The 26,463-nt window shown below is 38.2% G+C and overlaps 4 protein-coding genes across 5 annotated transcripts in view; 1 reads left to right on the top strand and 3 right to left on the bottom strand.

Moving 5' to 3' along the window:
• Positions 1-53: 53 nt before the first annotated feature.
• Positions 54-13,492, bottom strand: LOC117524539 (T-cell surface glycoprotein CD3 zeta chain-like). Its single transcript, XM_034186339.1, has 7 exons — positions 12,942-13,492; positions 6,645-6,742; positions 3,111-3,146; positions 1,202-1,228; positions 1,042-1,098; positions 929-952; positions 54-826 (listed from the first exon to the last, which is right to left on the bottom strand). The coding sequence occupies exons 1-7, from the start codon at positions 13,006-13,008 to the stop codon at positions 749-751; spliced, it is 387 nt and encodes a 128-aa protein (XP_034042230.1). The 5' UTR covers positions 13,009-13,492; the 3' UTR covers positions 54-748.
• Positions 13,493-17,652: 4,160 nt separating this feature from the next.
• lamp1b (lysosomal associated membrane protein 1b) lies at positions 17,653-25,321 on the top strand. Of its 2 annotated transcripts, XM_034186338.1 has the most exons (7): positions 17,653-17,981; positions 20,150-20,343; positions 20,688-20,813; positions 20,956-21,022; positions 22,269-22,436; positions 22,514-22,657; positions 25,308-25,321. In XM_034186338.1, exons 1-6 carry the CDS (start codon positions 17,921-17,923, stop codon positions 22,651-22,653), a joined length of 756 nt encoding a protein of 251 aa, XP_034042229.1. In that variant the 5' UTR covers positions 17,653-17,920; the 3' UTR covers positions 22,654-22,657; positions 25,308-25,321. The 2 variants fall into 2 exon arrangements, with proteins under 2 accessions (XP_034042229.1, XP_034042228.1); XM_034186337.1 differs by lacking the exon at positions 25,308-25,321 and having other exon boundaries at positions 17,655-17,981; positions 22,514-23,394.
• Positions 24,830-26,463, bottom strand: part of LOC117524536 (growth hormone-regulated TBC protein 1-A-like) — a 4,304-nt gene continuing 2,670 nt past the window's right edge. The window contains exons 5-8 of the mRNA XM_034186335.1: positions 26,367-26,463; positions 25,591-25,763; positions 25,298-25,483; positions 24,830-25,069 (exon numbers count right to left, since the gene is read on the bottom strand). Coding sequence (XP_034042226.1) covers positions 24,968-25,069; positions 25,298-25,483; positions 25,591-25,763; positions 26,367-26,463 — 558 coding nt within the window. The 3' untranslated portion in view covers positions 24,830-24,967. The remainder of the gene's footprint in view (positions 25,070-25,297; positions 25,484-25,590; positions 25,764-26,366) is intronic.
• dcun1d2a (DCN1, defective in cullin neddylation 1, domain containing 2a) overlaps positions 26,272-26,463 on the bottom strand; it is a 19,736-nt gene continuing 19,544 nt past the window's right edge. The window contains exon 8 of the mRNA XM_034186336.1: positions 26,272-26,281. The gene's annotated coding sequence lies outside the window, so the exon portion shown is untranslated. The remainder of the gene's footprint in view (positions 26,282-26,463) is intronic.

The following is a 26,463-nucleotide window of genomic DNA, read 5'->3' as shown; positions in this document are numbered from 1 at the left end:
CTGATCGTGGCGGCGTAAAACTGAAAGATTGTGTAGGAGTTTTAAGTATGTGAATCAGGATACATAGTAGATTTTTTTTTATGCATTTGTCTGCTGTATTTTTGTTTTTATACACAAAAATATAATCTTTTACTGTAAACTGTACAGTTCTCTTTTGTTGTAAACATCATTAAACCATTTTCCAAGTGTTTTAATAAGCAGTTTATTTTATTGGCATTCACCTGACAAAAAAGAAGCATAAATAAGAATTTATGGGATTAGATTAGTCAAAATTTCAAACGTAAGGGAGACTAGGTTTGGTTACAATGTATATCATGAATAGAAAATGAACAATGGGGCAGGGATGGGGGGGATGACAGGTTTTTTTTTTGTTTTTTTTTTGTAAGCACTGCAACAGAAAAAAAGAGCATTTCAGAAAGATGACAAACTGTAGCCCATCCTGTTTGGATATTTGAATTTTTGGTTGAATTGAATACACATTTTCTATGGTGTCATCCTACTTTGAGATATTTTCAGTAAAGTGGAAATATTTCACATAACACCATGAAATTTTCTTGAAACAGAAGCCAGTAAAGATGCACTTTTGTCAGGATGTTGAAGAATATTTAAAGGAGATGCACAAAACCACTATCAGAAAGGCTCACAGCTGCTTGGCTCCTCAAACTGTGCAGGAAACCATGCTCTAGGGGGCGCTATTTAGCAGCTGAATGACGGTGTGTTGCATTAAAAAAAACGACTGCTTATGACGTCACTGTGGAGCCTGAGGTGGACTGATGGGCATCAAAGTTTCATAGGCGTCCTTTTCTTTATCCTTCGGTTCTCTGGACTACGGGGGGAAAAATGCACAATGTTAAAGTCTGAACTTGCAATGTTATTTCTATAACGTGGGGAAAAAAATAGCCGCACATGAAATCGAGTTATTACTTACCTTGGATTTTTTTTTCTTGCCAGCCTGAAGGTTAATAAAACAGTTTAGATAGTAGAACTACTAATGGCATGATTTTAAAAAAGTTTGTTTTTCCTCCAATATGAGAGACCTACTTTTCCTTTTGATTGAAGCACCTGGTAAGGATCAGCATCTTTGGGTCTATTGAGGTCCTACAAAATTACAAAAAAAAAAAAAAGCCATCTCACATCAGAGCTGCACAATTTTAACTTCATCCTTCAAGGGCAAATGTGGTGGTAAGTGTTTTATCCTCACCTGGTAGATGCCTGCATCCTCTTTATGCTTAGTGAGAAAATAAAAAGTAGTAAACTTGAAATCTGTACATTTACAACACACATATATAGTGTGTGTGTGTGTGTGTGTCTTGGATCATTTTTTGAAGGATCAGTTCACTTTTTCCACAACCTTAGTCGTATTAAGACATTAAGTCTTAAGTACTGTACTTGTCTTTGATGATTACTGTGTCTGTGTAACATCCTTTTACAAAATACTAGTTTTGGAACAAATGAATCTGCCCTATGGACAAATTTCTACAGTAAATCAGAAATTTAACAATCTCCACAGTAATATGTTGTAACATGATGGCACGGTTTGCAGCAAGTTAAAGGTCAGCTGCTGGCAGCCTGTCGATACCTTTGTGTTTCCGTTTCAATGATGTTTTGAAAACAGGATGTGTTGTAAAAAAGTGAGTGCTCAGAGACGAGTGCGAACAATGTTTTAACGGGATTAAGGCTGTTCAAAAGCGAACTTGTGGTTCAAGAGCAAAAGTTTGGTCAGTTTAGTTCATTTTACTCAATGTCATATGTCAGATTAGACCAATTTAAAACTGCTGTTCACAATCTCAAATAACTGGTTTTGTTCAACTTAAACTTATGATAAAGAAGTGATGTGATGTCCTGGGTCTTTCCCAGGACCTCCTCCCAGTTTGGACGTGCCTGGAAGACCTCCCTAGAGAGAAGGGCATCCTCACCAGAACCACCTCAGCTGGCTCCCTTCGATGCAAAGAGACAGCAGCTCTACTCAGAGGCTCTCCCAGGTATTTGAGCTTCTCACCCTGTCCAGGAGTGTAAGATACCTGATGGAGGAATCTCATTTCCGCCTCTTGTAACTGCAACCTTGTTGTTTTGGTCAATACTCAGTTGATGACCACAGGTGAGGATAGGTGCCTAATCTGAGAGCCTCACCTTGTTTGTGGCTCAGCGCTTTCTTCACCATGAAGGTACAGCATCAAAAGGACTTCAGACACAGCCCTAATCCATTTGTTGATTTCACCTTCCATCATACCCCCACTCATGAACAAGACCCCAAGATGCTTGAACTCCTCCACTTGGGGCAGTAACTCTCAGCCGACCCAGAGGGGACAATCCACCCTTTTCTGACTGAGGACCATGATCTCAGATTTGTAGGGGCTGATCCTCACTCCACTCGCAACAGAGGTCACATTCTGATGAAGCCAACAGAACCACATCATCTGCAAAAAGCAGAGATGTAATTCTGAAGTCACTGAACTGAACACCCTCCAGTTCCTGACTGCGCCTTGAAATCCTGTCCATAAAAATCATGAACAAGATTGGTTACAAGGAGAAGCCCTGGTGGAGTCCAACAGTCACTGCAAACAGGTCAGAGTTATATAGAGACCGGATTGCATGTTAGTGTGGGCCCCGGTACCTCGTACTCCCACAGCAGCCCCCACAGGATACCTCGGGGAACCTGTTCGTACACCATATTCAAGTCCACAAAACATGTATAGACAGATTTGACACACTCTCAAGCCCCCTCCAGTATCTGTGCACAGGATCACATGAACTAGTTGATCCAAATTACTTTAATAAGTGATATTTATGCCATATTTATGTGGCACTTTACGTTGGTCCATCAATTCTTCTTTTTTGAGGTAATATTAGTCTTTAAAGAATATGCAATACTGCAAATGCTTATTTTTCACCAAACTAACATTTTAAAAACTAAATTTAAGTTTGTGAGTTAATTTAAACAGAAATTTCAAGTTAATCAAAACTATAGTACAGTATCGTAAATTGTTAAACTATTGACCCAACTGACATGAGCAAACCAAAAAGGCAACCTTCTAAAGTTTTTCAATATTTTTTAATTACAACAAATTTTGAGCAAATTATGTGAAGTCAAACTCAGGACGAAGACTTACAGGTTCGGTGTCATACAAAGGTGGCAGATTTTTAATCTGGAGCAGGAAGACAACATAAAGATAATTTGTAACAGCTGCAATTAAGAATCATTTTCATGATCAAACATTTCTTTCCTTTACAGTAATAAAAGTAAAAAATATCTTGTTTTAAGTGGAACGTTGGAGATGTTTTCTGCAGTGAGATCATTTTCTTGCTTTTATTGTTGGAGCTGTTGGAATGTAACACACAAAAAGGTCAAATGCCATCAACGTGTAGTCTACTTATAAATGCGTTTCAAGTCCTCATAAATAGATTTTAGTGAAGCAGGACATGCATTTGTACATTAAAGACCTATAATAGTGTTTCATGAAAACAACAATTCTAAAGGACATGAACAGGCTGCACATGTGTAACAATTTATATATATTTAAACATGTATAGTCCTGTTTATGTTTTGTTAATGGTTGTCGCTTGTTGTGTCCATGTGTCAGACATTAACAAATTTGTATTCAAATCGATGGGAGTTAAAATGGTCAACGTGACTTTGACCTTGCTGTGCCCCTGCTGTGCTTTCTTTGACCTCTCTGGATGTTGGATGTTTCCATTGCAATGACTGAAATCTGGTTTCCAGGTCTCACCTGTAAAATCGTGTCTCATCACCAGCAATGACAGGAAGTCATTGTCATGCAAGACTTCTCACCGCAGTTGCTTCTGCTCTGCCGTTAGGAGCTTCGATAAAAATGTTGCTGTCACTTTCCACATGCCCAAATCCTCCATTAAACTAGAATGTAACAAACCTGTGCTTATCCCCGCCTCATCTGCAAGTTCATGAATGATGACATGATGGTCATCAATGACCGAAGTCTTTATTCTGTCAATCATTTAGTCATTTTGGCTCGTGAGATGGTGTGGCGCGTACACATATCAAGATGAACTTCTGCTTCAAGTCACACTGGATTATAAATCAACTAAACAACAAGAGAATGTTGACTGGGAATCGTGTCAATCCAAATACGTTGATATAATGGACATGATTCAGGTGCAGTATCCCAGATACTCGCCAGAGATTTATCCACTCGGGGACCAGGTTTCAAAAAGTAGTGTTTTCGGGCTCTGAAAACAGCGGTTCCATGTGGACAAAACGCTGATACAATACAAAACTTTTGTGGATGCTCTTAAACTCATCTCCATGTGGATGGTCCCTGATGTGTTCTGCGGGGTGGAAAAAATTCACGCATACGCAAGGTTTCCCACAACTCCCCAACAAACTACTCACTCGCTTCAATCGTTTCTGTGGGATAAAATAAAGACGTGTATATATATATACATATATATATATGTATGTGTGTGTGTGTGTGTGTGTAAGTATTTAGTCAGCCCCTGATTGTGTAAGTTCTCCAACTTAGATGAGAGAAGTCTGTAATTTTCATCATAGGTACACTTCAACTATGAGAGACAAAATAAGAAAGAAAAAAAAAAAATCCAGGAAATCACATTTTGAGCATTTTTTAAAAGAATTTAATTGTAAATTGTAAATTTAATTGTAAATTATAGTGGAAAATAAGTATTTGGTCAACCACAAACAAGCAAGATTTCTGGCTCTGACAGACCTGTAACTTCTTCTTTAAGAAGCTCTTCTGTCCTCCACCTGTTACCTGTATTAATGGCATCTGTTGGAACTCGTTATCTGTATAAAAGACACCTGTCCACAGCCTCAAACAGTCAGACTCCAAACTCAACCATGGCCAAGACCAAAGAGCTGTCGAAGGACACCAGGAAGAAAATTGTAGACCTGCACCAGGCTGGGAAGAGTGAATTTACAATAGTCAAGCAGGTTGGTGTGAATAAATCAACAAGAAAATGGAAGACATACAAGACCATTGATAATTTCCCTCGATCTGGGGCTCCACACAAGATGTCATCTGTGGGGTCAAAAATGATCATGAGAACGGTGAACAAAAACCCCAGAACGCCATGGAGGGACCTGATGAATGGCCTGCAGAGAGCTGGGACCAAATTAACAAAGGCTACACACTAAACAGAGAGGGACTCAAATCCTGCAGTGCCAGGCGTGTCCCCCTGCTTAAGCCAGTACGTGTCCAGGCCCATCTGAAGTTTGCCAGAGAGTATATGGATGATCCAGAAGAGGACTGGGAGAATATCATGTGGTCAGATGAAACCAAAATAGAACTTTTTAGTTAAAACTCAATTTGTCGTGTTTGGAGAAAGAAGAATGCTAGGTTGCATTCCAAGAACACCATACCTACTGTGAAGCATGGGGGTGGAAACATCATGCTTTGGGGTTGTTTTTCTGACAAGGGGACAGGACGACTGATCCGTGTTAATGGAAGAATGAATGTGGCCATGTATCGTGAGATTTTAAGACAAAACCTCCTTCCATCAGTGAGAGCATTGAAGATGCAACGTGGCTGGGTCTTCCAGCATGACATTGATCCCAAACACACTGCTCGGGCAACGAAGGAGTGGCTCCGTAAAAAGCAGACCTGGAGTGGCCAAGCCAGTCTCTAGACGTCAACCCCATAGAAAATTTGTTGAGGGAGTTGAAAGTCTGTGTTGCCCAGCAACAGCCCCAAAACATCACTGCTCTAGAGGAGATCTGCATGGAGGAATGGGCCAAAATACCACCTACAGTGTGTGCAAACCTGGTGAAGACTTACAGGACACATTTGACCTCTGTCATTGCCAACAAAGATTATGTTACAAAGTATTGAGCTGAACTTTTGTTATTGACCAAATACTTATTTTCCACCATAATTTACAAATAAATTCTTTAAAAATACTACAATGTGATTTCCTGGATTTTTTTTTCTTATTTTGTCTCTCATAGTTGAAGTGTACCAATGATGAAAATTACAGACCTCTCATTTTTCTAAGTAGGAGAACTTGCACAATCAGGGACTGACTAAATACTTTTTTACCCCACTGTGTGTGTGTATGTAAATATATATACACACAGTGGGGTAAAAAAGTATTTTTTTATGGATCATGTTCATATTTTTTACTGTTTCTTTGTTGTTGTATTTATGTTCATATTTACACCAAAACAAACTCCTTGGCATTTTGTACTTTTACAACATTTTCTTTCTGATCTGATAAAACACCTTCTGATCTCGCAGAACCTGCAGCAGATGCAAAAATTACGTTTGATAAAGTGTCACCAGCAAATTTCCACACTGCACTCAAAAACACATGGTTTTGCAAAGCTCAACACCACAACGGAAACACTGACACAATGATTTGTTATCTTTAGTTGTACCTGGTCAGCAAAACTAAGAAAGTTTATTTATTTTATTTTATTGATGGTTTTACTCTTAAGACCGCCATGTTTTCTTAGTTTCTCATTGTATTTCCAATGCGTTGAACCGTAGACGTCTGCAAAGTGCGCCGGGCACAATCGTGTTTTTGTGTTGTGAGTACTTCTGTTGCGTTGTGGAGCTTCAGTCTGTTTTTTTTTTTTGTTTTTTTTTTGGGGGGGGGGTGTTTTGGGGTGAATACGATTATTAAACTCTGAAATCTGTTGTGTTGTAATTCACCTTTTCCCTGATGTATAACGCAGTGGCAGCAATGCAGTAAATGATCAGGACCCCGTCCAGAATGTAGCAGGTGATTGGGTCAGTCACATAATAACGATCTAAAAGACATGTTCAGAAAAAATATTTGTAGTAGTAGTACTCAGAAAATGCAGGCTGACATAGCATGCAAACAACTGCACATTTTATTAACATCTATTTACAGTACAACATGTCTACACTGCAAAATAAAGTAACACTAGAAAGTGGCTATACCTTTCCAGTGTTAAATTAACACTTTTCTAATGCTAACTTTAGCACTGCTAGCATTAATATATCACTGGCATTGTTAAAGTAACACTTGCAAAAATGTTAATTTACACTGAAAAGAGTGGGCATACTACATATAGACATTTTCTAGTGTTAATTTAACACTGAAAAGAGTGGGCATATTGTACATAGACACTTTCTAGTGTTAACACTGAAAAGAGTGGGCAGACTGTACATAGACACTTTCTAGTGTTAACACTGAAAAGAGTGGGCAGACTGTACATAGACACTTTCTAGTGTTGATTTAACACTGAAAAGAGTGGGCATACTGTACATAGACACTTTCTAGTGTTTATTTAACACTTAAAAGAGTGGGCATACTGTATATACACTTTCTAGTGTTGATTTAACACTTAAAAGAGTGGGCATACTATATATAGACGCGTTCTAGTGTTAATTTAACACTGAAAAGAGTGGGCATACTGTATATAGACACTTTCTAGTGTTGATTTAACACTTAAAAGAGTGGGCATACTGTATATAGACACTTTCTAGTGTTGATTTAACACTTAAAAGAGTGGGCATTCTATATATAGACGCGTTCTAGTGTTAATTTAACACTGAAAAGAGTGGGCATACTGTATATAGACTCTAGTGTTGATTTAACACTGAAAAGAGTGGGCATACTAGTGTTGATTTAACACTGAAAAGAGTGGGCATACTGTATATAGACACTTTCTAGTGTTACTTTAACAATGAAAAAAGTGGGCATACTACATATAGACACGTTCTAGTGTTAACACTGCCGATTTTGTGCAAAGGTTTTAGGCACATTTGTGAAAACTTGTAAAAAATAATGTAAAGCTGATAATATTTACAAATAAATATAAAATGGGTGAGTATTTTTAAACTTTAGAGGTATATAATTTCTTTGAGGTATTTTCCTGATTTTCTTTCAGGAGTTCAGATTATACTTAGGATTTTACAATCATTTTATTCATACAATATTTGACTTTGTTTTTTTGTTGTCATGTATCAGGCTGCACAATATAAGTACTTATTTTTTATGATTGTAACATCATAACTTATAATGCAGCAGATAAATGCATATATAAGAATGTTGCATTTTGTGACACAAGCACCAAATTTGGTACAATGGTGTGTCATGGTCTACTTTTGCAAAAAATGCTATTAGCCACTTCAATTTTCAAGATGGTGGCCATTCTTTCCAAAATGTGTATTGTTGTCAAATATTTACACAATCTTGGTTTATTTCAATGTTGTACCTGTTAAATATTGTACTGTGGACGAGGGAGGGATTTGAAATTAACTTCAGGCAATATTTTCATACTTTTATGCTGCAGAACATGCAATAGTGTAGTAGTTGCTTGTGCACGGCAATGGCCACACCCCAGTAAACAGCATGTGGGCTAAACTAGCTAAGGGTACCACACACAGAAATTCTCTGCAATGGACTTTGCTTTGTTCCCATATCAATACATGAAGACTGGAAACTTCCAGAATGGAATGTTGAACAAACAAAACAATGACTTCAACATCATACCCCCCAAAAACTGTGTCTGTCAAGCACAACCTGGACACACTGGTGGTTATCACTGCCGCGTAACTCAGCACGGGGTTCTGTATCGACTAATCTTTTCTAACAATGTGGTAGATAAAATAGGTTCACTGCACAGAAATATCACTTTTAAAAATGAAGATGATTTGAATCATACGAGTAGCATCACATTTAATGATTTAGTACCATAATCATGTAGGTATATTTGCTTGCCAGTGTGTTTTATTTGCACAAACAGGCTATATTTTTGTGCGCCATATTGAAAAAATGGCCGCCATTTTAAAATTTCAAGTGTCTAACGGCTTTTTTGAAGAAAATGACTTTAAGACAACAAATCTGGTGCTTGTATCACCAACTGAGCGAACCCTCACATTTCATTTTTGTTGGAATAAAATTGTTCAGACTTTTCTTATTAAATTGTGTCTTCAAATACTGAATGGGTGTTCTGGGGGGTGTACGGTCTTGGCCAACGTACCGGACACTCTCCAGGTAAAGTGATGTCACCATGCAAGAGATAAGACCTGATGGTCAACTCACCTTTGAGTTAATAGAGAACAACTTTTTAGCCCCACATCTACACAAACTGAACATGATGTGATGCCTTTTATACTGTGTACGTATGTGCAGAACAAGTTTTCATATATTGTTTCGTGTGGTAACATTCTGGAATTGACATAAACAGACATACTACTTGGCTAAAACCACTGAGACACACACACACACACACACACACACACACACACACACACACACACACACACACACACACACACACACACACACACACACACACACACACACACACACACACACACACACACACACACACCTTTAATAGACATTTTGCTGTTGGGTGTGTTTGTGCCTTTTAAATGGAGAACAACATAGCTGCCAGTCACAGAATTGTGCAAGTCCTCTGTGACCGGAAATAAAAAGAACATATATGCTTTTCCTGTATATGACTTTTGGGGGTTTGGTTGTGCACAGAAGTTGTGATGTGAAAATGTTTTATCACTGCTGATAAAAAAATTTCTGATCACTCCATTTGAATTTAAAAATGCTTTCTGACGTCATCTGACCTGTAGGTGTGTCACGTTACAGTCAATGCATCACAGCAAATTTAAAACGTTTTACTGGAACAGACTCATGTTATACTTAAAGTGTATTATGGAATATTTTTGTCACGACTGGAAGCCACAGCTCGGGGTATTTTGCAACATCTTACACACAAAATATCAACTTAATAAACAGAGTGTTTCCTCTTATGAGCAATTGAATCAATTAATAAATTTTAAAATTCTATGTTGAAAATACAGGCCACAGTTAAGATAAAAGTTAGCTTTGATAACCGCTATTCCTGTAATCTAATAAATCGCTCATCTGAAGCTACCGCTAACTACTAATTTTTATTAAGTGAATTCAGCTTTTTTGTCTTCTTTTTTTTTAACTACAAAACCCTGAAATTGTTGATCCGTACAACATGGAGGTTCCCACAAAGGTTTAGCATGCCAAAATCAGACACTGATCAAGATATAAATAATTAAATGAAAAACTAAGATAAACAGTAGTTCCACTAGTCCTAGTATTAAAGAGAGCATATTGAAGTTGTTTTTCCATTTATGGCAGTCTATATGTTGCACTAAAGTAGGTTAAGTAATGTTACAAAAGTATAACAATTGTAGCGGGATGAAAGTCCTGGGTCCCAATTGAAAAGACGTTCCCGCTAGCTTGGCTAAAGGGGAATTCCCCTTTGGCTGACCTGGTCGAGGAACGGTCTTTTGGTGCGAGCCGCGTGGGTTCGATCCCCCACCGTTGTCCCAGCCACGAAGGTCCTGTTGCTTCAATCTGGCGTCACGAACAGGATGTGGGTCACAGAGTATGCTAACATGCACCTGTGACTTCGGGACGAAGTCAAAAATGGTGGGGAGATGTGTAGCTCAATGAAAGTCCCGGGTCCCAATTGAAAAGACGTTCCCGCTAGCTTGGCTAACGGGGAGTTACCCTTTGGCTGACCTGGTAAAGGAACAGTCTTTTGTGCGAGCCGCGTGGGTTCGATCCCCACCGTCGTCCCGGCCACGAAGGTCCTGCTGCTTCAATCTAAAAAATTATTTATGGCGAATTACCATTATTTGTAGACAACAGTACAGTAAAGGTGATTAATGGTGTATGTCAATAGAATGATATGTTTTATTTTTGTAAACTGAACTTTAAAATCAGTTTTGGATTGTAAAACATCATTAAGGGGTTAGGACCAGTGGACCCTCCCCTGTTGTACAAGCACCAACATGAACAAACATGTATGATTTCACGCTTAGAACAGTTTCTGACTGTTAAATTGTATTTTTTTTTAAATGTTAGCTGACTTAAATTTTGCAGAACAAAATGTAGTGGAAGCTAACTGATCCGCTATTGATTTTCAAAGTCAAGTTAGCTTTGTTTTTTAGCGCTTAACTAATTACCTGAATTGTGCCCACCACTGCACACTCTTCAAAAAAGAGTGAGAGCAAACAAAACAGACTACTGAGGGAAACTTCCGCCACAGCGATAATGCTAAAGGACAACAACCTTCAGTGGAGTGACTGAAGAAATGTTACTGGGCTACTTTTGTTTGTTGCTTCACTGGTTACAGCTTCACAGGCAAGACTGCACACAGTAGAACTTGTTAAACAAAAACAGGTGAAATCTTGGCTTGAGTCTGCCTATATGTCTTCTCTTTCACCAAGTCCTTCTTTGTGCCACTCCTCCATTATGCTAAAAGTGTGGAAACAACAGGCCAAAGCTGCCCTATAGGTCCAATTTTAGCAATTTTGGAAGCTTCCTTCACAAGTTTGCTTTGTTTAATATCACTGTGTTTCTAAAGTGAGCATGCGCTAAACAAAACTACACTACACTTTCTCTTGGTTACTGATAGAATTTTAAAAATGACAAAATATAGCAATCTGGAAATGTTCTGTGTCTCCTGACTTGTTCAATAGACAAACAAATAAAGACAAACTGGCTGTTAAAGTTCTTTTAAGTTTAAAAAAGTACATTTCAATGTCAGGTGACAAATTGCCAACCCCAAACATACACACAAAAAGAAAAAAAAAGAAGGAAAAAACATAAATCAGTCAATAAATTGCAGGACATTTTTCAATAAAAAAAAACCCCTTGTATTTGTTCACCATACAAAGAACATCTTATGTTGATGACGTGCTGTTTTCTTTTATAGAAAATTGCTCTATAAAAATAGCTTTGTCTTGCCTACTGTTAGTTTAAATGACAATGTGTTACATGAAGATAAAAGTGATTTAAATCAATCACAGCAGCTAACAAAGACAAAATTCACTGAAAAGGAAAAAAAAGATTGGAAATAAAAAAGTAGCAATAATTATTTAAGCAGTAATTAAACCATATATTTAAACTCTGATTAATTAAATTTTAAATCATCTTCATCAAAAAAGAGAAGGAAAAAACATAAATCAAGCAATAAATTGCAGGACATATTTCAAACACTTTCACAATTAAGAAAAACGTATTTGTTCACCCATCAAAGAACATCTTATGTTGATGACGAGCTGTTTTCTTTTATAGAAAATTGCTCTATAAAGAAAATTGCTTTGTCTTGCCTACTGTTAGTTTAAATGGCAGTAGAAACTTTCAAATTATTGTTCAATTTGTTAAATTATCATGCCAAGAATGTGTTACGTGAAGATAAAGTGATTTAACTCAATCACAGCAAGTATTAAAGTCAAAATTCACTGAAAAGTAAAAAAGAAAGAAAAAGAAAGAATATTGGAAATAAAAAGAGTAGCAATAATTATTTAAGCAGTATTTAAACCATATCTTTAAAATCTGATTGATTAAATTATAAATCATCATAAAAATATCTATCTAATTTGTTATTTCTTTTAAAATTGCTTATAATTGTTTTTTAACCTTAAATTCCAACATATTGTCTTGAGAATGTCAAATGTTTGCAAACGCACTGAAGAACATTAAAAAAATTCTAAACTCGGAGAAAAGAACATGATTTTATAAAATAACTTTTTTTTTGTTAATACTTCACACCTTATTCATGCAGAGGTCATAAAGATATTTTATCTTGCACAAAAAGGCAAATACCAATACAGCAACGTAATACTGTTGAGTTTCAGAACTTAATATGCATCATATTATAATTTCTGCATCATCACCTGAGTTTCTCAACATTTTGTAATTTCTGTGTTTTAAATAAAGACACATTTTGCAGCACTGAAATAAAGTCACATGCTGTTTGCATTTTAGCAAAAATTCAAAAAGATCCACAAAAATATCTACTCTGTTTCTCTTCTTATGTTATGTGGAATCTATAAAATATTTTTGAACAAGCTACAGCAAATATCATGGGTTCTATAACAGGATGGCTTTGAAATAAATTCAGCTGTTGTTTGTTAAATATTTAACCCATTATGGCATTAATTAATTAATTAATTTTTATTTATTTCACTTACCCGTGGAGGTGGATACGGGCAGGATAAGAACAGCCAGCACAAGCACACTTATCCGCAGTGAGGCCATTTATTTTTTTCTTATGATTATTTTTTTCTCTGTGTGTCCTGGTGTCTAACTTTGCTGCTTCCCCTCACTCTGATGTCAGGAAGTGGCTGAACTGAAACTCTACCTACCAGTGGACTGAGTCTGGGTTCCGTTCAGCGTGAACTTTTCAGCATCTGACAAACTTCAACACCCACACGGATCTCACTAACTGTCACATCCGACTGTTTCCAACCAACCCTGCGCGATCAGTTGTCTCATCTCAACATCACCCGTGTCATCGAGGCCCCACGGCCTCTGTGCTCCCTGCAGCAGTGACACAACATCACAGGGTTTGAAGACATTTGGAAACTTACTGGGTCTCTTAATTTCTTGCTACGGGTCATAGGCGTGACCCCTCGCTCCCCTGTATATGTTCAAATGTGACAGCTCTGCATTACTATCCAGAACCACATCACATTATCTTCATGGACAATTAGCATAGGCGGATCCAGGGGTAATGGACCTGATGGTCCTGTAGCACCCCCCCCCCCCGGTTTCCATAGAAACCAACAGCTATTGTTTACGCACAGTGATTCATGCCACTCACATCATGCAAGATATATTTATTTTCTTTGTGACTCCGCTTGCTTTGTTAGGATAGTGTGATTAAACACTGAATTATCACCATTTTATCCTCCCCCCCTTATGAAATGCTGGGGGGGGGTATAGCCATCAACATGTCCATCCATCCATTTGTTTTTGCTTGTTAGCACAATATCTCAACAACCAGTTGACCAATTTCATTCATATTTAGCATAAGCGTTTGCTTGGGTGATCCCCCAACACCAGTCGATTACAGTGACTTTGGGGTCAATTTCATGGTCACAGCGCGATATGCAAGATATTCAAGATATTATCATTGCCACTGTGTGCTTCTTACCCTGTGTGTTGCTATACAATGCTGCTGGAAACTCAATTTCCCTGAGGGAAGGGTCAATAAAGTTATAACTAATCTAATCTCATCTAAATCAAATAGTTAGCACGATATCTCAAGAGTCAATTGACCAATTTCATTCATATTTAGCATAAGTGTGTACTTGGGTGATCCACTGAAACTTTGTATTCCTGATTTGTGGGGACCGGAGGGATACGTCCTGATGACTCTTGTTTAATGTTAGATTTAATGTTTCTGTAAATTCCTTTTTGAACAATGTATTGATGGACACGATGAATATTTGATTTGTAAATTCTTGTGATAATTCATCTTTGGCAGCACAGTGGATTAGCGGTTCGAACTGTTACCTCACAGCAAGAAGGTCATGGGATTGATTCCCACCTGTGGTCTTTCTGTGTAAAGTTTGCATGTTCTCCCCGTGTTTGCGTGGGTTCCCTCCGGGCGCTCTGGTTTCCTCCCACATCCAAAGACATGCAGGTTAGGTGGATTAGAAACTTTATAACTGTCCAGGTCTCCTGTGTAATTGAGATCTTGATATCAATGGGACTAACCTTGTTAAATAAAGTTTAATTTAAAATATTTCCCATTAAAATATAAAATAATGAATTACTTTATAAGTTAGTCTATTTGTTTATGGATTGATGTATTAATTTGTAAACAAATATATGGAATCCTTTTTTATTGTATAATTACTGTAGTTATTACTTAATTAAATGCTTCATTATTATTTCCATGTTGACACATCATAAAGCTCTTTGATCCTGTCAACAAATAAAGAAACACAAGAAAACTATAACTGTACAAACATTTTGTATTGTATACCTACTTACTCTAATAATATTCACTACCAATAAACATTTGTTGCCTTTTTAGACTCATTTTGAATTGCTGAATAAAACACACCGTGTGGGTGTGTTAGTTTAGAAAATAACTGTATATATCACAAAAGAAAATTATAATAAATGAGAATGTGGCTCAAGGCCGGTCTTGTTGTTGGATGGATATATGTGCAATTCAGAAATTTATGGACTATAAAAAAAAAAATTCTGAAAGTGTAAGCATCAAGAAACTTTCAAAAACACAACTTTATCTGCAAATTTGGCACCACCGCCACCTAAAAAATAAGTTGTTAGACAGGCGGTTGAATCCAACAAAGCGCAAAGGTATAGAATGTTGCAAATGCTTGTTAACAGTCAACCAGTAAAATGTGAGAGAGGTGAAGACTGATGCAGCATTTCTGTCTGGTGACAGCATGTCCAAAGCAAATACACAGGTTCAGAAGGTCAAGTGATAGGCGGCTGTCCCGATACTAAACTATGTAATACTTATGTTTTTCCTGCATTGGTACCGCGCTTTGAAACACATCGAGACTGACGTGCACCATAGATCTGTGTGACTAAAATAGACTTGTTTTGCATTTAAAGTGAATTAGTGTGTTCATGTACTTTTAAAACATGTATTGCGGCTCTGTGATAAGCACTGACTGGCAGTTAAAAAAATTGTTTTCATCAGGCTGATACCAATCAGGACATCACTAGATTGACCCTATGGTCACATTAGCTGCAAGCGACAGAAGCAATGCGACGGCTTGTCATCCATTTTCCATCAGAGTGGGCGTTTTCCACTAGCAAGAGGCAACAGTTGCTCTTCTGCCAGCTAGGCCGAATAATAGACCTGAAGTCTATTTTACGCAAATACTGAATGACGCGACACAGTAGCTGGTCGTTCGCTCAAACAAAATAATCAAAGATGGCAGAAAATGCTACAAAACAGTTGTTTCGGTATAAATCTAATATGTTTCTCACATATTTTGTAAAAGTTACCAAGAAATTCACATTTCTAAATCTAAAAATACTGTTTTTTGTAACCTGATAACACCTCTAAAGTAATTTACAAGACATCTTACAGACATGTAGTGTGTACTTCCCGGGAACATCCATCAAGCGACAAAACCAACTGTGTGTCGCCAGCGTTTGGAGCTAATGTGACCATAGCTTCAATCATAATGTAAGTACGATTTAGCACTTGTCTGGACAGACAACTGATGTAAATGACTAACCTACTGCAAGAGAGCTGCATCAGACAAGCAGACAATGCTAATATTATACAAATAACGAATTTTTATGAGTGCAATAGTAAGAATATTCTTACCATTGCATGAATGAAAATACATTTACTATTTGTTTTATATAACGCCTAACAATCCTGATGAATGTGCCGATGTAGTACGTACCTGATGCTGTGCATTGACTTCTTCGTGTACAAATTGCTGACTGCTTTCCTCAGTCAAGCAAAAAAATTGTAACAGAAATTTGTGGACCTCTTAATCCAACAGCAGTTGTACTTCAGGTAGAGGCGTCCCAGCGAATACTGCAAATGCCTCAAGACAGTTTACTGGATTTGTTTTTTGTTGCAAGAATAAGTGCCATCAATAAAACAAACCCTGCCATGTTTGTTTTTAAGCTAAGCGACGTTGCCAGTATGAGCCTGCGGTGTGCAATAGGACAAATGTATAGAACCAAAATTGTACACTAAATATAACCAAAATTGACGCTAAATGAAATGATCCATATCACGTGACATACAACCCACCAATCAGAAGTAAGTTTGTAGCAAGCCCAAAACACACTTGACGACATTCAACATTCAAGTTCTTTACTATATGACATTATCCCAGTGACGTTATCCCCAATAATGTAGCCAGCACTCACCTTCTCGACACTGTATTAAAATACTACAGTAAAAACCTGTAAAACCCCTTCAAGTGGGCAAAGCGTTTCCATGACAACTCCAGTTGTTGCCACCTTTAGCGTGGATGTGTTGCGCACAGAATTATGGGTATGTGACGTCAGCGTAGGGAAACAAATATTTTTTATACGCCAACTTTATTGGCAATTCAAGAATAACAAAATAACATCAATAATACAATCCAAACATAAAAGACATTCATAAAATACACAGTAAAACGTAAAGGTACTGGTGGAATAAAAAAAAAAAATGAAAAAGAAGAAAGAACAAAAAGTTACATGTACACTAGGTTTTCATCTACCATTTTTCTTCTTCAGAAATTCTTTGTGAAAAATGTTGAAGTTTAGTTTGGTCTTCATGTATTTGTTATTGTGGATGAAAAACTTCTCCATCATTAATAGAACATTCAAACCTCAATCTTGCAGTCTATCATCTATAGCTACACCAAATAAGACATTCTCTTTGTCCAGATGAGACAGAGATGCAAATTAGATGAACATCAGAAATAAAAACCTTTCCAGAAAATACTGACAACTATACAGTCAAAAAACAAGTGATCAACAGTCTCTTTCACATTCACAAAAGGTGCAGTAATTCTCTTCAAAACCAAAGTCTCAGAAATTCCTTGGAAGGATATATTTCATTTTGAAAAGAACTTCCTTTATTTTTGGAGAGACAGGAAATTTTATATATTTACTTCTTAACTTGTTCACTTCCTCTTTGGGAAAATATTTAGAAATCAAATTTCTGTGAGATTATATGGGATACAATCCTCTGAAAAACACACAACTTATGAAAGTGTGTGGCAATTTGGATTAGTGATAGATTGTCCAATAAACAATAATGTTTTCTGTCATTTAACATTAATTTAGAACATTAATTTTCAAAAGCATTTATACTCAACTCTGACACCTGTTGATTAAGTTTGGTCGTTGTGGGCTGCCGTACCAGCTGCAGCGTTCTACCGCACGTGCTTTTTCTGGCTGTTTCTTTAGACTGGTCACATGACTCTGTTGTCAGGCTGTTTAGCGGCATTGAAGTGCTGAAGGCGTGAAGAAATAATTACAGAGCGTTGGTACGCGTATAAATGGTTCGCCGTTTTATCTGAAAACCTCAAGAATTTGTTTGGAAGAGCAGCACGTTGCCATCTTGCTGAATTCCTTCGCCTCTTGCTAACGTTAGCTTAGCACGCTAGCCTGCGGTAGCGCCGTTTTGTGTGGAAGTGATTTGAAGCCCCTGAAACGGACAAACATGATGCAGATCAGCTGTGTACCGTCGCCGTGTCTGGGAGTAACTTTATTCCTATTATTCAGTAGGTATTGATTTGATTTAATGTATTTGGATGCCGGTATCTTCCCAATAACACGCGCAGAAGTTAAGCTAGTTAGCTTTTTTTTTTTTTTTTTAAACATAGCGTTACCTTTTTAATTTCTCACGCACAAGAACTATTTTACAGGGGAATCCTTCAAATGGTGATGCAATCACCTTATTTGGCACAAATAGTCCTTAGTCATAGGCGGCCAGGTAGGTGTCAGTTGAAGAATTACATACGGGACAATATTTAAAAATGTTTCAATCATATTGAAAGGTATTTCATATTTGTCTGATCATAAAGATTACGAAAAGGTATAGTTTGTACCATCTATGTCTGAATTCTGTGGAGTTATGGGATTAAAAAATAGCAAAAATGGTGAGAGAGGTCAATTTCAGTTTGTACAGGGGTCAAAAGTTAAAGTTGCTCCTATTTTGGTTAAAAAAAAAAGTGGTGCAAATTACTGGTTGAGCTAATAGGATTAAAAATGGACTAGTTTTGACTGAGTGCTTTGTCTGCAAAGTAAAGGTTAAACAATGCTGACATTGGATTTTATGGCATGTGACATGTCACCTGGTAACATAACTAAGCATGACACGTGATCCAAACTATTCCTTTTTAAAACCCTAATAACCAATAACTTGCTTTCTATTTTCCAAAAAAAAAATAGAGCAATTTTAACTGTTGACCCTTGTACAAACTGAAATTGACCTTTGTCACCATTCTTGCTGTTTTTACCCCATAACTCCATAACATTGTCAAATATAGTCCAAACTGTAGCTTTTTGGAATCTCTGATCAGACAAATGTGGTATAGTTTCTAATAAGATTGGAGCATCTTTTAATTTTGACCCCTGTGTAATTCTTAAATACCTGGCTGCCTATTGAAAAATTAATTGGACGCCCTAACTTTTCAAAAGGGTAATGTCTAAGGTGTATTTGTGCCAAATTTGATGCTTGCATCACCATTTGGGGAAAAAAACAAAGTAAATCAATTATTTGCTACAACAATGTGTAGAAATACATCACTTTGATGAGGGCTTCTTTTCTTAATTTAATGTTAAATCACTTGTTTAAAACACTTGTGTTCTCCTTTTTTAACCCTGACGACAACAATGTTTTTTTGGAAGCTTTATTGTGTCAATTCAATGTATATATTTTATTGCCACTAAAAAAATCAAGTCAGAAGGTGTTGTTGATGGTGATGAGCGAGGTCTCATTTGATTTACAAGATATAACTAGTTACCGAATAAATCGGTAACCAACTTTCCTCATCTTTTGTCTTTAAAAACAGCTGCAGTTCATCTTGTAACGTTATTGAACCTGGACCACATCAGAATTCTGCTATTGTGCAAGTTGTGCAGATGTGTACAAGTCATGGTCTGAAAGTGGGAGTACTGCTCAAGTTTCAAAACTTTGTACGCATTTCAGAAAAATTAAGCCTGAATGCTAATCCAAGGCAGCTGAGACATCTGGGTTTAGAACCTTGTTACAATGTGCTCTTCCAGAAGTGAAGGCCAGTTTTGGGAGTGCAAATTATCCTGAGTTTGGTTCGCATACTGGGTGGAACACATCTAGTTTACTGAACACTGCACACATCATCTGCATGTCAGTGCGCTGTGCCCACTTTCACATTGACACCTGTTATCTGAGCTGGTGCACATGCACTAGTATTGATTGTTTTTTTTGGGGGGGGGCGCAAGGACTGAAGCTGCTGTTTAATTTTACTTGCATCTCATCTTTCTCAAATTTCAGTTTTAACTTTCTTTCTGAGAAAGTAGGTCTGTATAAATAAAATTGCATGGAACATGTATTTGTTTAGTGCTGTAGCTTATTTAAAACCAGAGTTCGGCCCAGAAATGTCAATACTGCAGTATTTAAAAATGAACTTCAAGGTCAAAGGTTAAATGTATATGTTCATGGCATTATTTTGGAATTTACAGTGTAGTGTAAAGATCTGCATCACAAAAGCAAGCTTGTCAAAACTTCAGGATCGAAGCTTTGACTGTGCTGACATTTTTCATCATTTAAAATTATTTGTATGACCGGAATTACTGCAGTAACAGTCATGCTGCGAAGAAGTGGTGTCTAAACAAAAGCAAATGTCATGATGTACTAATCCTCTATAGACAGGCCTCTTGACTTAATGAAACACTTGTTTCCAAACAGCTGCCACGCTCCAGCAGAGTTTTGCCACGGTTGCTCCGCCCACTCCTACCCAAACCCCTGCCCCACCACACAAGGACCCAGGCACGCCGGAGAGGGGAAACTACACCGTCAGGAACAGCAGTGGAACTGTGTGTCTACTGGCATATATGGGCCTCCAACTGAATGTCTCCTACAGCACCAGCTCCCAGACCAAGGTACACAGAACAGGTTCTGTTTCTAACGACTTCCTGCATATCACACAAATACCGTAATGCCGGCCTTTAACTAGTCTGCCTTCCTGCCAAATGTAGTGAGATAAGCAGGTGTTTCTGTAACAGATCTTACTCGTGCAGAAGAAGCGTTCAGATAAACCTGCCAGTGCTGCTCCTTCAAAGGAGACACGACACACCCTGACAAATTTTGCATCATGTTAAGACTTTTTTTTTTATGTTGTTGCAAGGCTTAAAGTATTTACAAATGTTGTCTTAAGTAGTTTTGTGAGCAGCTACATCAAACCATAATGGTTATGTACTCTCTGACACCTTGAGTGTTCATTTAGGCTGTGCAGGTTGTGAACCTTCAGCCCAGTCATACAAACAGCTCTGGATCATGTAACCCAGACAGCACCTCCTTGCTGCTCACATCGGACACACCGAAAACTAACCTGACCTTCTTCTTCACACTGGCAAGTGACTCTTTGCACATCTGTGAATGGCTTTGTCATTGAGTGGTGAAATGGCCACTAGGTGGCAGCCTGAGCCTGAAATTAATAGCTGGCTGTTGTCTCTACTTGGTGATGACTTACAAAGTTGATTTGTTTTCTGCAGAATGTTACATCTGGTAAATACCGTCTGAGTGGAGTGTCTTTGTCAGCACTGTGGCCAAACATGACAAGTGAGAAACTTCATCTTCTGACTAGTTCATTGTTTCCTACTTGGTGTCTGTTAAATAACCAGTGATCTCAGTCTGACCTCAGCGTGGAGACGTGCAACAGAATACTACCCACTGTGTCATTAAGAGGTGTTTAAGATATTTTATGGAAAGCCGCTAAAGATTAGAAGGGCCCTTATGAGAGTACATGTCGTACTGTTGCTTTGGGCTGTCTGATTACTTACTATATAAACATCACAGGAGCTATGGACAAAATTTTGATAGCTGTCTTGAGACAGATACTACCTGTTTACACAAAATGACACCACAATGAACTGCATTTTCACTACAATGTTTACATGCATGTTTGTTTACACAAAAATGACCCAATGAACTGTATTTTCACTAAAATGGTGCACTGCAGTATTTCACAGTATCTGAGCTGAATGATCAGAAGTGTGTGTATAAAAACATGCTGGCACTTTTCTCTGTGCTTCTAATGCAGTATTATCTACTGTACATGAAGCGTTGCGTTTCCCCATTGGCGGGGGGGGGGGGGGCTCTGGTACATGTGCACACACAGACAGCAACAGTGTAGCAGGTGTCGTGTAGACTCCATAATTCCAGCCATAAAGTTTTAAAGACTAAATCCAGATGATCTGTTTCAAAGCCACATTCCACTGCGCCGCTATTGTGGAAACATTTTGGGTTTAAGCCAATTGAGTGTTTTCACATTAATGTGAACAAAACTCTGCTCTGTCAAGCAGTTTTTTTTTTTTCCTTTCAAATTTTGTCCGAGTCAGTGTCCATTTTGTTTAGTTATTTAGGCCACTGATGTGTATATATATTTTTTTCTATATTCTAGTGTCTGAATATACTTCAGAATTAAAACTTAATTACTCTTTGAAAGGGTGTACTTGTATTCAGCTTTGTAAAACTGTCTTAATGTGACAGTAATGTTTTTAGAGATGGTATTACTTCCAAAATGGTTATTGTGACAAAAGTCCAAAATCATCTGTTACATTTTGTTAAACAGTTTTCTGTTCCTTTTAATAGTTTATATTCCTTAATTTTATTTAAATCGCCTTTAATGCATAGTTGACTTATCAGTGTAAAAAAGGGTTGACCTTCTCAATAAGTGCTTCTGAAAACAGATTAGTTTTGGATTAATCCTGCAAACAGGGGAAAAATCTCATTTTTATTATTTATTGAGGTGTTTTTTTTTTTTTTTTTTTAAACTAACACCTTATTTTTCTGACTGTCCCCTCAGAGCACTTCACAGAACATAATAACAGTCTGGATTACTTGCGGGGCACACTGGGCCACTCGTACATGTGCCGGACAGCACAAACTCTGCGTGTGACCCCGGACTTCTCCGTCAGCACCTTTGAGTTGCAGGTTCAGCCATTCGGTGTGACGGGGGATCAGTTTGGATCAGGTACACACGAGCTTTGTGGAACAAGTGTGTTGCTCTTTCTCCTGAATCCTGAACATGTCCTCCTCTCTCTGTCTCAGCTGAGGAGTGCCAGCTGGATGAAGATGACATGTTGATCCCGATCGTCGTCGGAGCCGCCTTGGCGGGGCTTGTCGTCATCGTGCTTTTGGCGTATCTCATCGGCAGGAAGAGGAGCCACGCCGGCTACCAGACCATATGAGACTGTCAGTTGCTCGTCTCTGAGATCAGAACACACAATTACACCCTTAACCACTGTTTTTCAGGACTTAGACCCCGCCCCTCTCTGGTCCTCTTCTGTAAAGCTCCCCCCCCTCAGTGTGACTCCATCTTAACGCTAGAAACTGATGTTTTCACTTGGTAGCTTCTGTTTGAGGTTGACATGCGCTTTCTGAATAGACTTACCTCTTGTTTTGGTTTAATAAATACTTTGAATTGTAATTAAAAGACAAACTCTACCTTCTTTAGTGTTCGGTTTGACACCAGGCATTGCATTTAATATTTATTTCTGTGCTTTTGAGGGATGCTCTTTTGCATTTCTTGCCGTGTGTTTTTTGGTGGCCAGTTTAGAGGTCAAAGGAGCTGCCTGTTACTGTAAAGGGAATAATCATGTTGATTAGTAACTGTCTGAGATGCAAAGCTCTGACACTTTTCGCCATATGTGCTCCTTGACTCATTTGGCATGAAGAACAGCATCTTGACAGTTTTACAAAGGAAATATGAAGCTTTTTTTCATTTTCTTCCTCTTCAGACTAGTGATGCATTCAGATGCTGTTGTTACAATATTCAGATGATTTAAATCATGAAATTAAGAAAAATGTGAGGATGGATGTGCTCAGGTCATCACGGTAAACAGCAGGAATATACAACAGTTCTTACTGTATGTACTTGCCCCCCCCCCCCCCCCCCCCAAAAAAAAAGTCATTTTTGAGGATTTTAATTACTAAAAATATACAGTGTGAAAATATACAGTCTATCAAAGGGTTTGAACAAAACAAAATACCATCAGGCTTAATCAGTGCCTTCCCAGTTGTACCACATCAAGATAGACGTAAAACTAATGCTGCAAATGTACTCATTCATCCTCTCGCACAGTCTGGAATGGTTCTCATTAAACCTGCTATTGTGACTAAATGTTTTGTTTGTGATGGTACAGATTCCTTTTCCTCAATAAAATGTGATTTCACTTTCATTTCTATTTTGATTGTCAGTAAAAAGAAATTAAAGTTTGACTTCTTTTTTTGTTCATGCATCAGCAGTTCAACCTGTTCATCTTTGACCTTTTTCGTAGTATGATCAAAGCAGTGGGTCACCCCTTTGAGTCTGGTCTGCTTGAGGTTTCTTCCTCTATCATCAGAGGGAGTTTTTCCTTACCACTGTTGCTTCTGTGCTTGCTGAGGCAGCCTTGTGATTTGGTACTATTAAATTGAAATTGACAAAATAGTAACTAGACTGCATTTACATATCGCTTTTCCATCTGCATCAGATGCTCAAAAGTGCTTTATAGTAATGCCTCACATGCACCCTGATGTCAGTGCTGCCATGCAAGGCGCCCACTACACACTGGGAGCAATAGGGGATTAAGGACCTCGCCCAAGGGCCATTAGTGATTTTCTGGTCAGGTTGGGATTTAAACTGAGGATCCTCTGGTCTCAAGCCCAATGCTTAACCACTAGACCATCACCTCCACAAAAAGTGCATGAAAGAACATTGCAATGAATGACATTCTGAATCTGAATTTCAGTTTGATGGCTCTGTGCAGGATTTGTGTTGCACTCAGATCTTTACCCTGCATGACAGTGACGGGGCAAGAGCAGGTATAGTTTCACTGGTGTTTGTGGACAAGATGACTCAATGGTCATGGTCAGACAGATATTTGGCAGCGATCTGATTCTGGAGTAATTTTGCCAAAGGTTGAAGAAAATGGGCTGAATTTTATTTTATTTTTTTGTATATATATAAGAAAAACGGAAAACTGGGGCCTAATGAATTTAAGCATACGAGGGTAGGCTGAAAAGTTCTAAGGCTCACCCAGAAGGAGAAATGCCATTTAAATAAAACTTGGCATGCATTAAGTTCAACTCTTCTGATGACTTATTTTCTTCCAGGTTGTGAGGTAGTTTGTGGTTCATAGCCAAGTTTGAAAGTTCGTGGTAGAGGGAAACGGCAAAAATGGACAAACTCTGGCATCGCGGTGTGATTAAGTACCTGCATAAGAAGGGGTTAAAGCCCAAGGACATTCATGTGGACATGGTTGCTACATTAGGGGATGAAGCTCCCTCCATATCTACAGTGCAGAAGTGGACAGCTGAATTTAAGGGGCAGAGAGAGCCTTGAAGATGACCCAAGGTCATGATTTTTGGGGAGTTATAGGAAATGTAAAGGTAAATGACTTGAATTAGAGGGTAAATTGATACACTCAAAATGGAAGTATTCAGAAACTCTCATGTCCATTAAGTTATTAGTTCAGTGCATGAGTTTTTCTTAGAACAAACAGCTGTTTTGAATTAAAAACCTCACAGCTGTCCAGATTCTTCCTCCTGGATTCGTCGTCTGCATCTCTCCCTCAGTTTGTCAATAGTTGCCCTGGACAGGTTTCCAGGTTGTGTAAAGATTTTCTGTAAAATGAAGCATAAACAAGCTGAATCATGAGACACATGCACAACCCGTCTATTTAACAGCTTGTCCTCATAATGTGAACTGAACACTCAAATATACAACAAAACGGGAGACGAAACCCAGAATATACAGAACGTGTGGCTGGGGCACAAACTTTTCATGGGTTCCACAAATTAGTGCCACAAAGGGCCTATATGTGTTGCACTGACTTTGTTCACCTTTCGTACCTGCATGAAGGTGTGGCAGTCCAAAGTGAAAGTTCCACAGGTAATCTGTTTGAAGCACTCGCACACGTCGCACAATGATCGGCTTCTCAGGATTGCGGGCTGGTGGTGAAGTACAAGAGTCAAAGCTACACGGAAAAGTACTTTAGAACCTTCGTAGAAAAGACAGTCCCAGATCCTTAGAACTGTCTGCAAGTACAGAGAGAAAGACTTTGGTTCAGTATGTCGTCACGGCCACTAAGTGTTTACTGTATCCATAATAAGATGAACATACATGTATTGCATCTACAACACACCTCGATGGGAAGTATGTCAACATAGAGGCAGATGAACCAACGTGTTACCACCAGGGTCCACACACCAGGATACTGGTCCATGAGCTGACCTACTGCAGGGGCTTTCACCTTCACCAGTTCACCAAGAACCTCCTGGTCAGTCTTCAGGCCCAGCATGGCCATGGTGTAGTAATCTGTCGGAATACGCATTAAGAGGAATACACTTCTGCTTGTGTTGTACAATGACAGTTTTAAACTGATTTTAGAACAGAAATGCTGTGAAGAATAACGTTCAAGTGGAGTGCCACAAGGCTCAAATCTGGGTTCACTACCATTACTTGCAATGATAGAGTTCTTTATAGCTGTGACTAAATTAAAGCTTGGCTACATCTATACTTCATAAAAAAATAGTCATGGCATCAGTTGCAGCATGACTGACGCCTTGTTTACGACTGATGTAACATTCTATTTGAAATTCATGTGCCTTAACCCGTTTTGCCCCACTGGCAACAATTGTTGACGAAGTGTATAACTGTCATTTTATACTCACAATAAAACAATCTCAAAGGTATGCAACTTTTTCCACTTATAAAAACAAATCTGGGCATTAACAGGTTAATGGCTTTATGATTTATTTGTTGTAAAGCAGTTTGAAGTTGGTTTTCTTAAATGTGTGGTACAAATACATCAATAATAGTTCTAGTTGTTGTTGCTGGTTTAAGGGAGTAAAGTCACAAACTAAACTGTCACACAAACATGAAATTCATATGACGAAATGATCCAACAGAAGTTTTTACCTGGGAGAACTCGCCCCAACAGCGCATCCAGGAGCCAGAAAGATATTTCTTCATCTTTGGTGATGATGATGAGGTAGCCTGCAATGAAGTTCATACC

This window comes from Thalassophryne amazonica, chromosome 14 (assembly GCF_902500255.1).
Source record: "Thalassophryne amazonica chromosome 14, fThaAma1.1, whole genome shotgun sequence".
Classification (NCBI taxonomy): domain Eukaryota; kingdom Metazoa; phylum Chordata; class Actinopteri; order Batrachoidiformes; family Batrachoididae; genus Thalassophryne; species Thalassophryne amazonica.
This window is presented reverse-complemented; position numbering and strand designations above follow the sequence as displayed.

Excerpts from the sequence above, each read along its gene's own strand:
- lamp1b (XM_034186338.1), top strand. The coding sequence starts at position 17,921 with ATGATGCAGATCAGCTGTGTACCGTCGCCGTGTCTGGGAGTAACTTTA. Across the intron at positions 20,344-20,687 it reads GCACCAGCTCCCAGACCAAG|GCTGTGCAGGTTGTGAACCT; the intron begins GTACACAGAACA and ends GTGTTCATTTAG. Across the intron at positions 20,814-20,955 it reads TGACCTTCTTCTTCACACTG|AATGTTACATCTGGTAAATA; the intron begins GCAAGTGACTCT and ends TGTTTTCTGCAG.
- LOC117524539 (XM_034186339.1), bottom strand. The coding sequence starts at position 13,008 with ATGGCCTCACTGCGGATAAGTGTGCTTGTGCTGGCTGTTCTTATCCTG. Across the intron at positions 1,229-3,110 it reads CTTTGTATGACACCGAACCT|CATAAAGAGGATGCAGGCAT; the intron begins GTAAGTCTTCGT and ends TTTCTCACTAAG. Across the intron at positions 1,099-1,201 it reads AGGATGCAGGCATCTACCAG|GACCTCAATAGACCCAAAGA; the intron begins GTGAGGATAAAA and ends GTAATTTTGTAG.